Source organism: Ornithodoros turicata, chromosome 5 (genome assembly GCF_037126465.1).
Source record: "Ornithodoros turicata isolate Travis chromosome 5, ASM3712646v1, whole genome shotgun sequence".
Taxonomy (NCBI): Eukaryota; Metazoa; Arthropoda; class Arachnida; order Ixodida; family Argasidae; genus Ornithodoros; species Ornithodoros turicata.
Window position 1 is genome coordinate 15232193 of NC_088205.1, and position 12946 is coordinate 15245138.

The following is a 12946-nucleotide window of genomic DNA, read 5'->3' on the forward strand; positions in this document are numbered from 1 at the left end:
TTGGATTGTTCGCAAGGGCTAAAGGTTGTTCGGCAAAAAAACGAAAGAGAAGAAGGAGAAATCAGACCAGTAGGTAGGTAGATCAGTAGACCATATAGTAGTAGACCAGAGCAGTAGGTAGGACCACAAACGTGGACATCCCGAATGCAGCAATTGCAACCCTCGCCGTGATGCTGGAATATGCTCTCTTCCAGCAACCACAATGGGGTCATGCGTACAGTGTGACTACCGGTCAAGTGCGCTGACCATTATTATACTACACTGGCACATGCGCGAATTGCCCGCGTTTTTTTTTTTTTTTTTCGCGTCACTTTGCGTCTTTTGTCATCAAGTAGAATATCGTCTTGTAATGCGCACGAATGCGCGTTCGAAGTGAAAATCTCAGCCCCTTTTTGGAAATGTCTCGTTATGAGGTGCTATGACGAGTGTATAATGGGTAATGTGTGTGTATTTTCGCAGCGGCGTATGCGCATGACATTGAGGCACCGGAGAGGAATATCTTCGCCTTCGTTAGATGGCGCAGTATGGGGACGACAGAAGTAAAGACCGGGGGGGGGGGGGGGGGGCGCACAAGCGGCGTGAGCTAGTCGGTTCCACTCCGGACCGGTTGTGGTCCTTTGTGCTACCCACGTGGATTCGTTTTGACGCGTTCCGAGCGTGGTTCGTTGGACAGCCGCTAGGATACGTCGCGTATGTGAAGAAGGTCAATAATTCACCTTTGTCACATACGTATCATGTCCTATACGCTATCCAGCGAACCACGCTCGGTGCGTGATCAAGACATATCCACGTGGGTAGCACAATTAAAGGACCAGAACCAGTCCGGAGTGGAACCGATGAGCTTGCGCCGTTCGTGCAGTCTCCCCACTGGTCCCCCCCCCCCCCCCCCTATTTAGTAACTCTGGTCCCCACTTCTGGATTGATGGATGGATGGATACTGTGGATTTTCCCTTCTGTCGTCCCCAGACTGCGCCATCTAGTGAAGACGGGAATAACGTCCGACGTCTCAAGGTCATGCGCATGCGCATAGGCCATTGTGAAAAGGGGCCATTATAAAGGAGAAGTCCTGTCTATAATTATACTCAGAGAGACAGAGAGAAGTTAAGAGCCACAGGTCTGCCACAGGCCCACAAATCTGAAATCGGCCGTCATTGGCTCGCGCGGTCGCATTACAGCTCCGACCCAAGACATATTCGTGTTCATCCATTGCACTACTTGTTGCACACTGATCATGCTTCGAAATCAAATGTCACTGACGACGTACATGGAGAAGGAGTGCGTATTTATATCAAGAAACAACATTAAATATTCGCGGTAAGAAACCACGTGGCTTATCTTCCCCGTGTCCGATTATGCTCCACGTTCTCGGAAGACCCACAATCAATGAACAGACTACGTCCCCGACTCGCATAGATGTACATGTGTGCCTGGAGTATAGTTCGAGTATATCATGGACAAATCGTTACCCTAAATGGGGCTATAAATCGCGACCAATTAATTTGAACGGTATTGTCGCACGAGTGTCTTGGAGAAAAAAAACGAAGTGAAAGAAAGTGAAAGACATATGGGAGCTAGAATTACTAGAATGGTGCCTTTCTAGCTCACCATAGTTATGCCATAGTGAAAGTGTCGTGAGACAAGCGCCCATAGATGATGTCACGCGAACGTGTTTAGCGAAAAGCTCTGGAGCAGCTAGGTGATGTTTAGTTTTGTAGTGACGTCATCGTCATCATCAGCAGGTTTTTTGCATCTACGCGATATTGCTTGTATCAGCAATGCGGAAGATACAGCGTGCATTGCAGAAAACTGTAGCTATTGGCTATACACAGTCTACGGAGCACGGCTAATAAACAAACACCTCCTTCATCGCCTCTTTGATACAGAGCACAGATATATTTTCTGGCAGGCATTGGTTTTCCCTACATTATCAGCGTTCAAATTTACAAAAATTGCCGCACAGGGCGAAAGTTACATTGCAGCGATAGTATTAATATTCATCGAGCAGCGTAAGAATATAATAATAGAACCATCTAAGAACGTGAGTTTTTCTTTTCTTTCTTTTTTTCGTTATATTTTTATACACGGTTGATCCGAAAAAATCCGATACATGCCTGGCAGAAACCGTAACGCCGCCATAGTCAGCGGAACCGCCATGCTCAGAAGTCGACCTTCCAATATGGTAATCTTCATCGTCATTTTCTCGACATTTCACGACAATTAAGTAACTAATACGTTTCCGAGACGTTGTAGTGGATGAGGCAATTAAATATAGAAGGACAAACACTCTCACGACGCCCAGTCAACACCACTTAGACGGAGAAAGCCTGCTTACTCGGCGACGTGACGTAACAACTAAGAGCCAGCCAATCAGGATTGTGTTCTCAACGGCGGTAGCCAATCACGAACGAGCTTTCAGCCGTCGTAGCCACTGCGACGAACCACCGTCGTCTGCGAGTAATGATTGAACGTCCCCGCGTACTAAATTGGACATAAAGCGCAGAACGGTCCCATATCTTCCTCAAGATTGATTTTGTGGAAATCGTGTTGCACTTTTTGTCTGCAGATTCAGGTCTATAGGTTCCGAGTTAGCCGCAATCATTTGCGGGTCTCCCGGAGCGACAACTCGCAGTAGCAGACGAACTCTGACCTTATACGTCCACGTAGCGAAGGAGGGAGAGGGGTCAATAAGCAGGCCTTTAGTATCTAGGTGGCGTTGGCCCAGTGCACTGCTGGTGCCTTTTCTCCAACTCCCATCATTCCATTGCGGTTCCGAGATCTAGCAGATATTGATCAATAATGCTCTACAGAAATTGCTGACGTCATCATGGAGGGAAACCCTGAGACACGGAAACCAGCTAGACTGCGCCTTCTCCCTTCTCCTTGCTGAAGTCAGTTGACTTCAGCAATTTAGACATATAATGAATGCCTTTGTAGACGGATGTGCATTTTACTTTATTTTACTTACACTTACTTTCGTAAAGCATGCTTACTTTTGAATGAGCTGCTTCATAACTTTCTTCATACTGCAGGACCTTTTTAAAAGTACTTTTCCGAACTCTGGGAGATAACAATGATCGTCTGTAATGAACTGAATTGAGTTTTACGGGGCACTGTTGAAGATGAAGAGGAAGTCAGAGCTCATGTATGTCTGCGGCGGAAACCGCACTGGGCAGTACAAAGGACCATTTGTCATATTTTGAAACTAAAGGTCATGCGTAAAATTGCCTACGTGGGGAAATGTTGCACCGGGTAGGTGCGGTAAACATGAAGTCTGCTGGGCAGCAGGTTCCCCATTGAAATGGTAAGCACTAGTGCGGACAATAATCATCTTGTCGGGACGTTGAGTGCCACGAAAAAATATTGCGCGACCTGTACACTGTGTTGCCCGAAACAGTTACTTCATAAGGTGCTTTTTGTCGGTCATTTTTTGCATGGGCGATAGGGCTTCATTTTATAGTATATAGTAATATGTATGTCTGATATGTTAGCCGTTGTGAACAAGCTACACTCTTAGGGAAAAAGTGGGGTAATTTTAGTCATTTTGGGAACTAGATTGGTTGTCACAATCATTAGTAGTAGTACCCCATTAGTACCTTACTAGCAGTACCGCATTTGTAGTGCCTCTGGATGCTAAATGCACGCTAGGAAGGTTAGCGACGATTTGCAGTGCTAGGGAGTAAATTTCAGGGCCAGAGGATCAAAGTGGGGAGTAAATGTAAGCTAGGGAACAATAGGAATTGTAATTGCTTCGCAATTTTATCTTTCCTTCTTTTACTACTTGTGACTGTAATAAGATAACTAAGAGAAAGTGCTAATTGAGGGCACTTCGCACTAAGCTAAAAATTTGCTATCGCACATACTTTATTAATTATCTATTCAGATGCGGTGCAAAGTCCTAATTCGTGAAACCGATCCATGCTATAAATCATGCGGATTTCATGCGGTATGCAGCTTAATTGGTTGTGGTTTGGAAGCGTCACAATGAAAGAAAATGCTAAAACTTATCCACATAACATGCTGCTGAGTGTGTTGACAGTCCCTTACCAGCCCAAAGACCAGCGGTGTACCAGAAAAATATTTTGGCAGGAGTTCTATGGGGACGTTTACATGAAAGGAGGGAGTATTTCCCCTCCTTTCCCTCTCCTAAATGCACTACCAAAGGTACCATTTTGGGAGAGGGGGCGTTGAACATCTGGACCCCCCCCCCCCCCCCCCCACTCTGGCTAAGCCAGTACAAATGACGTTTATACCTTGCACAGCAACTATAGAGAAATATATGCTGAAACTAGCTTACGATGAAACAACGTCACGCAAATACATTGTAAGGGGGAAAGGGAGGGAGTAGTTTTAGTCAATTTGGGTCATTAGTCGTTAGTCTCACGCTTTGTCATCGCAGTCCCATGTACCTAGTCAATATGCATAAATGGAAGTACTTTGATTTCCAATTAAACCGATATATCCACTTATAAAATGTTGTGACGCGCATATAAAACACAATTTTGAACACAAGCGATAACTATTTCGTACTCTGTGAGCAAATATTTATTATATTTATTTTATTTTATTTTGGGGAGGATTTACAGTGCTGGGGAGTAAATTTCACTGTTGTGGGACTATTAGATGGGGGAAGTAATTGCAAGGGTACTCAGGGACGCTGTTATTCACTCACCAGTTTGCTCCTTTCTCCCCCTTAGAGTGTATTCTTAGGCTACATTTGGTTCTGCTCATGTTCATCCTGGCTATTATTCCTTCAGGCACAACCTTCACGTGTCCAAAGCGACCCGTGAGTACCCTTTCTTATATGTAAGAGTACTCGTGGGAGAGGAGAAGAGAGAAAGGTTGATGCTGATGCTCAGCGTTGCTCGTCTGCAACGTGGATCGCTAGTTCTTTACTTAGGACCTAACGTGTCGTGTCCTTCGAAGACGAGAATTCTTCGGAGTTCCTCTTCCAGGGCTCATTTTTAAAATAGTGATGACGTTTCCCATTTGGGGTTTTACAACGACGGTAATGTCTGTGCTCTTTTAGTGCACCGAAGTGGAAGAGCCATTAAGGGATGAATTGGGTTTAACCTGACCGAAACAGCTCGAAACTGATTGGAAGGTAAATATCGGGTAAATCAAGGGCAAATATTGGAAAGTCGAAAAGATAATACCCTAATATTATAATAAGTCCTACATATACTTCTTTCGTCTCATTGCTGCCCCAGGAAATGCTTTTTTCTGTTTCTGGGAACAACCCATGCATGAAAAACGAGATAAACGTTTCTACCTTCTTCTCTATACGTTCGTCTTTCTTCAAAACTTCCCTGACAGCTACTGAGGCACGTGGCAGGGATGCATATTAGTGGGAAATCATGTGGTAGTTTTTCGTGAAACTCTATGGTAACCTTGAAATCCGTGACGTCATGCAAAAAGGATGGGAAGCACGCTAACGAGCTTAGCGATGACGGACTGTCTGTCTTTTTGTGGTCGGCCTCTGTCCACTTTCACTCGCTCAACCCGCCATGAGATTTCACCATTGTTCAGAATCTGGTTCTGGAGGAAAGGAAATAATTTGGTTCCCCATCCATAGGGTACGCAACAAATTTGACACGTCAGAAACAGCTTGAGAAAGCTTTACATCGTGATGAAGACTCAAATGGTGCAGGCGCCAGAAATTAGTTCACACAACGCTACCGTTTAGAAGAAAAATGCAATGAAAACAGAGATATTAGTGAGTTTTAGTATACCGTTGATAAGGTTATCGTGCCTATCGGAACCAATCGCAGTGGTGCGTGACTCAGAATCTTGTCCACTGATTGGTTCCGGTTGATAGGGTTCGACGCTAGCCACGTTATCAACGGTCTGCTAAAACTCTCTATTTTTGGCGGCAACGAATGAGATCCCCAAGAGGCAAAGTTGGCGGCATCCAATGAGACAGCAGGAGAAGCGCGCGCATGCCTATCGTGGGCGTGTGGATCTGGAACGGGTCCGATAGTAATGTTCCGTGTACGCGCGGCATGATGCGCGCTGCTGCATTTTCCAATACCGATTCACTGAATTGTAGCCCACAACAGTTCTCGCTAATGTTCCACTGACAACAGTTATCTGCACGTTCTACGGACAGCGGCGCCAGTCCGCTTCGCAACGCGCACTGTGTTTTTCACCTGGACTGCTGCATGGCGCGCATGCGCAGCATGAACTAAAAACACCGGTGCACGAGCTGAAGTGTCGTTCACTGCTTAGCGCCGAAGCAAGAAAGAGTCCGGTATAATTTTGATTGTAGCTTCGCAACCGAATCGGAGTTTTGAATTATGATAACAAGTACGAAATTAACATAGCATGTAACGTAATTTGAAGTGAACTTGTTTTTGTATTTTAGTGCCCCTTTAATTCTCGCGTGCTTTCATTAACGTAATCGGGATGTGACCTTTTTATTACGCGGGTTATTACGCAGTAGGTTTTGTTTTATTCGTTTTGGAAAGAAGGGAAAGAGAGAAAATTACTGCCATCCAGAATAACGGACATTCATTCGACACACACACGAGGAATCGGTTTCAGGTTTCCCGACGCGACTTCTCAAATAGTTAACATTTCTAATGTCTCGGACTTTATGACATGATGGACATTCTGATCATTATGTTCCAACGAGTTTGATGCAGTGTTGTACGTATCGCCGTCGCCGTTACATGTAACGCCGTTACAGTAATCGATACTTTTTCGGTATCGCGATACTTTTTTAAGTCGGTATCGGAAAATTATTTCCGTTACAAATTTATGGTAACGCGATCTCTGTATCGTTACCGATACCGATACTTTTTAGTGCCCCACCCTTTCTTCACCGACCATATTTCTCACGCTTATTCATTGTCAGTGATCCGCCTAGACCTCGACAGGAAGCTTGTGGACACGCCTACGTGCTCTGTAACCGGAATTATGGAATCATACCGAACACGTGTTTACCGTTTTTCTTTGAAACTGAAGGAAATAACCGCCCTATGTTCAACAAAAGAGTTGAGGTCAACGAACTGAGGTCAAGACATTGACAGTGCGCTCTGGATTCCACTGCTAAGCTGCCGTGTCGCACTGAGTCACGCTCACATATACTGTGGCATTGTTAACTTCGGATAAGTTTCATTCGTCATTGGACTCCATGGTATGTGTGGGCTTGACACTAACGTAATTGTCACACTGGCCTCTGTCAGCTGCCGGAGAGACCACGGCTTTCAAGGATGGCAGAAGACGATTTCAGGTCAACCATAACGTTTCCGAGCTACACATGAAATATGTTGTCTATTCACTGCAAAACAGTTCACGTAAGCGATATTTCTATATTGCGTCATCTCCGTATTTTAAACAAAAGTATCGCCAGAAGTATCGCTTTAACTTTTTTTTTTTTTTTACTAACGGTAGCGGTACTCCGTAATTACATTAAAAATGAGGTATCGATATCGGTATTTCGATACTTTTTACTCATGTAACGAGTATCGGTATCGCGATACCATATTTCGGTAACGTGTACAACACTGGTTTGATGTCGCAAAACGAGTGAAAAAATGTGAGCCATTCGAGAGAGAGAGAGAAAAAAAAAACTTTTTGGGGGGACGACACCTAGGTAACGTGAGTGTCTCCTGACGGCTGACGTTAGGTGACTTGCACGAGCTCCGCACCCAAGTTAAAGGTGTGTCTTTTCAATTATCCTTTCTGTCAAGGCCCCCGAGCACAGAACGAACGTTGATGGTGTTAACGATCCCCGAGGACGAGGTGGAAGACGTGCTGGACTTCATCAAGAACGCCATCTTAGACGCCATGTCTGCCGACAACACGCGCCACTCTGTTGCTTTGGCTCTGGCAGCTGGGATCACCAGAGAACCTCCTCCTCTTCCGCTGGGACCTCGAGAGGGCGCCCAAGATGCTCAAGACGGGGCAGTGACGAGCGCCGTCAAGCCTTGGGACTGGAAAGCTGTTGTAGAAAGTGATGACGAAGACGTAGACGACATGGAGGACGCCCTTTTCAGGTCAATCTTTGAGCAACGGAGGGAGCAGACTCAACCATCTGCGGAGACCAGGTGCGTGATGCCGGTCTTCTATGGGGAGAAATGTCACCTCCTAATCCCTCTTCGCTTCACACACACACATGCACATGCTATAACTTATAGACAGCACTCCCAACGTTTTGCAGACGCCTCGTCACACCCGTATGTTTCTTTCCATTCGGATGGGACCAAACTTTCGCAGATAAAAACCCATTACACTTGATATTAGCCTCCCGAAACGTCTTGGATCTCAATGGGGTGCACGCAGGAAAATAACCGTTCTTCGAGGGTTCTTCATGGTGCAAGAACCTCATCACGAGACCCCCTCATCACGTGACGCTTGCAAGTCCCCTCATGCGAGCGAATGTGATGATGCGCTAAGATTGTGCCTTGTGACTGGTCGCGGTCGATGACTTACGTTTCACGAAGCTAGAGTTGAGTGCGGAATCATTCAAGGAGCGGATGCGAAAAGTGCTCTTACTCGGCAGGTAGAGCTAAAAATAAGAAAAGAAAAGCAGATCTGTTATGAAATATAGCCGAGACAATAGGAACAAGAAGGACTCACGCGAACAAGATCGTGTTGTTGCCTTTGTTCGTGTGCGTCCGTCAGCCTCTAGTTTCGGGTTGTGTTTCTATTCATCTGCTTTTTAGCCATTATATGCATTGCAGATCTCTCGAGGTCTGTAAATATTTTTATCTTCTACATAATGCACCGTAAGAGATAGCGCCTGGTGGGAGAATGCCACATAGAGGTGGAACATGGTGGCAGCGATGTCTTCTGACATGACAGCGTTACCGTCTGTTTTGTAGAGCTCCTTCTGCTTCGCGGACACAGCCAAGCTCGACTGCACAGCAGCGTCCTCGTCCTCCAGAGCCTCCACCGTCAAGTTGACAAATAAACGATTGGATGTCGCTCCGGCAGCTGCCGGTCTCTGTGAAATAAACATCTGGCCACCGATGTTATTCGATACCATCAGGTCCGTGCGTGCATGCACTGCGACACGTCATATTATCCGTTTAGTGCATAGTCGGGAAAGATGCAAGGTGCTGAGGCTGTGGCGTCGGTAAAAGGTGTTTCTAGCCAGGGATTTTCCCAGCACCTTTTGCATCCCCCACATCAAACATCTCTCAACACTCTTATACTAATACACTCAGTATACTAATATTGTGTCTGAAGGCGGGCTGTATGCCACAGGATATTCTATTAGTCAGGAGAAATAGTCTCGTTGAACAGCTGAAAATTTCTGATGGGATAGACCATGAGCTGTCGATTTCAAACAAGTATGTTGCAAGAGGTACCTTTGTTCAAAAAACGTCACCGTGACGTAATCATGACGTCGACGGACATACTGAAACAGAAACATTGCGCACTAAGACCGCCACCGTTCCACGAAGCCTTCCGAAATCCTTCACTTTCTAAGTCGCTTTGGTGTCTTCACGAGCGTAGTACACCATAGAAAGCGCGGAGTGTGGTTTGTTGGTACGACCTGAGATTTGTGAGCAAATCACTACACGTGCTCCGAGAAACGCACGGTCTCCTCAAGCTCATGGCACGAATATGAAGCCGGGCAGCCATCGTCAGAGAAGAAGTCCGAAAAGATAGGACTGCCTGTAGACCGGAGCGAAAGGTCATACAAAACGCGTCCCAGGTCACACCATAAGTACCGTATTTTCCGCTGTATAACGCGCACCCCTAAAAACGGGCCGAATTTGAAAAAAGTTCAATGTATAACGCGCACCACAATGTTGCTGCAAGCTTCTGTACTGCCACCACTGTGCACAATAAACCAAGGCGGTGTATAATATATGGATATGCTTTATTTGAAACATATTTAGTTTCGCGTTCCTTCTCAATCACGCCAGCCTTCTGAAATGAATTAAGGATTATTGACTGCTCAATAGCATCCTTAAGCAGCAGCATTAATTTCTATGAAGTCCAGCGCCCTTTCGCCGGCTTTGTCAACTGACCCTAAGAGATTTGTGAGAAACTCTCAGCACACCCTGGAAGAGGCTAGAATTTGTACGACACCGACCAGAAAAGGAACTCCGTAGGAAAATATTTCCGTGTATAACGCGCACCGTTAGATAACGCGCAGGATCTCTTCAGAGCACTTTTTTACTGCATAGACTAAAGGTGGCGCTTTGCGCGGCCACGTAGCGGTGGGTAAGCGAACTTTTTGTGTGAGTCGTCCGATATCGAAACCAGTCAAAAGTGTATGTGGCGGGCGTCATGATCATCGAAATCGTGTGAGTCGGTTGTGTAGCTTTATAGATTTCAATCGCTTTAAACTCCGAACGACTACTTTCGGTCCTCAGCGGCCATAAGATTATAAGGCATAAGACTATATGCAGAAGCAGGCATGTGAGCGTTATTACAATTCTTTTAGCTTTTCTTCGTGAGCACCGCACTTGCGTATGTTTTCTTTTATACTTTTTACAGAATACTCATCAACTGAGTTGGAAAAGGCGACAAGATCCAAGCTAGTTGGAAGTTCTTGTCTGAATGGAGAACACACATCGCAACATTACTCAACACAACACGGACGATATACGGTCTGATTATGGCAACCAGTTAGGCTCATTTGCATAAGAGAGGACAGATAGAATCCACGGAGTAGCTTATTTTGTGATACATACGTTTGACGGCCGACATTCATCTCCTTCTCATGTCCACTTCGTGTGAATTTGGCGGGAAACTCTAGAACCTTGTACACCGTGGGGCGTTCTCGGGTCCCGAAAAAAATGGTCCCCGGTTGCGTGGGCGGAAATAATGGTCGTCCAGCGAGGTTCCGTGCGCCCAAAAATACAGCAGCCGTTCTGGAAAGTCGATGAAACGGATCCTAGCCGACCAAATGCTATCATTCGCCCTCCTGATTTGTTAAAATTGGGAGACATAGATTTTCTTTAAATCAACATTGATGTTAATGAACAATAAAAGCTGCACGCCATTCAATGAGGAACATAAAAGCGGTTACATTCGCTGCACCGGTTGTACTGGGCGCAATGCCTCTATTCCTCCTGTTCCTCTCTCTCCTTTTTGTGCAGTACAGGCGACGCGATGTCTTGCAGATATGTCGGGAAAATGGTACCCGCATTCTTTTATCCGATTACAGAGGAGTAAACAAAGAGGCACGTTACCTTCTGTATTCGTACCAATAAAATAAAACACACATAAACGCTTTACACTGAGCTCACTAGCCTGTGGCTCCGACCTCACACTCTCTGTACGGGGGGTCGTTGGGTGCGGTTCCCAATTCAACCTGGATGCTAGTGTTTTCCTATTGTTGGTCACACAGGTTTTACAGTTGTTCTGTCATACTTTCTATGTCGATGAACCGTATCTCTAGCAGAAGCGGAGTTGTAAAGCCACTGAAACAACGAATGAGAGGGCGACAGCTTTTATTGTCCATAAACGTCACCACGGAAAAGATGCAGGGGACAACTGTAAAGCTCGTGTCTCCTTTTCTTTTTTACATTCAAGCACGCGTGTCTGACCACCAGCAGAAAAGTACTAGCATCCAGCGCACCGCGCACGATATCGCTAGCGATCTAGTGCAGCAAATGATGTCGGTTTTATGTTACTCATTGAATGTCGCGCAGATTTTATTATCTATTAACAGATTAAAAAGGTCTATGCCTAATTTTTCAACAAATGGAGAGCGCGAATGGTCACACTCGGTCGGTTGTGATGTGTTTCATCAGTTACCCCATCCACACCCCTGTATTTTTGGGCGCGCAGGAGCCTGGGGGACCATTTTTCTGCCTACACAACCAGGGACCTTTTTTTTTTTCATACCCCGCATTATCATACGTTTTTGTGCACCCAAGGGCGCAACAGTTTATGCGGTACGGCATTACCTTTAGTAGCTATCAATTCAGGCGCGGCGTCACCGAAAACGGAGCGGACTCACACAACAAGTTCCTATGGCTGCCGCCAGGATTTTCCGTGGCGCGGCGGACGCTTTGCACGAAGCGTTACACCGGATAATAGGGGTAATGTTGTTTTTCGCGTGTCCGTGTAACCGACGTCATACGATGTGCGAGTTACGAACTGCACAAACGTCGCGATACTTGCGCTGGAGAACATTGTTCATTGTGTACCAGTACACTGAGCGAGATCAGCAAGCTGTGTGAGTGTGACACCTGTTCAAATATGCCAGTGTCTGAAGAACACATGCGCCCCTGCCGCTGGGCGGCAAGCGGAGTGCCTGCCGCGTCTCTCAAGATATCGGCGTTGACGACGCTGTCAACGTGCTGCAGACTGTGTGGGAGGCTGAAAAAAACAAAAAACAAAAGCGTGACGCTGTCCTCACTGACCACCTGATTGGCCGACGATGGGCGGCATGCCGCTAAAAACCGTGGATTGCGCGGTCGACGGAAAGCGGAGGTGGCTACTCCCGCGGCGCGGCAAGAATTTTCCGTCCCGTATACGCTTTTCCGCATGCGGGTACGCGGCCATATGCCACGGGACGGACGACCCGTCGAGCTGGACAACGACATTCTGCGAGCAGCGGTTGTGGAGAATCCACTGCAAGCGGTTGAAGAATCAGCTACAGTACTCCATTCGACACCTTCAGTCGTTCATGAGTTGACACCACAGCAGTAGCTGCAGCATGTGGACGTTTATAGTTCCCTATTGGCCCGTCACAAAACGGAGCCATTTTTGGACAGAATGGTGAAGGGAGACGAAAAATTGCTTCTGTACAACAACGTCCAACCCCGCGTGAGCTTGACCTCCTGCTCGTATAGGACACCTACGACCATCCAGTAGTCACTGGAACTCAGCCTTACCTATGGTTCACAAGAAAGATCTTCGGCCCTGTAGTGTTCGTATAACCGAACATATAATATCACATACACGGATGGCATCGAAGTAACGTAATACACACCGCCACGTAGATGCGTCGATCCAACACGATGTCTGTAAACAG

The 12946-nt window shown here is 46.3% G+C and overlaps 1 protein-coding gene across 3 annotated transcripts; it reads left to right on the forward strand.

Annotated features, from left to right (window-relative positions):
• Positions 1-3145: 3145 nt before the first annotated feature.
• Positions 3146-8936, forward strand: LOC135394099 (uncharacterized). 3 transcript variants are annotated; one of them, XM_064624601.1, is made up of 4 exons: positions 3146-3301; positions 4755-4783; positions 7692-8048; positions 8826-8936. In XM_064624601.1, the coding sequence occupies exons 1-4, from the start codon at positions 3299-3301 to the stop codon at positions 8905-8907; spliced, it is 471 nt and encodes a 156-aa protein (XP_064480671.1). In that variant the 5' UTR covers positions 3146-3298; the 3' UTR covers positions 8908-8936. The 3 variants fall into 3 exon arrangements, with proteins under 3 accessions (XP_064480671.1, XP_064480672.1, XP_064480673.1); XM_064624602.1 differs by lacking the exon at positions 4755-4783; XM_064624603.1 differs by lacking the exons at positions 3146-3301; positions 4755-4783 and adding an exon at positions 5027-5101.
• Positions 8937-12946: the final 4010 nt, after the last annotated feature.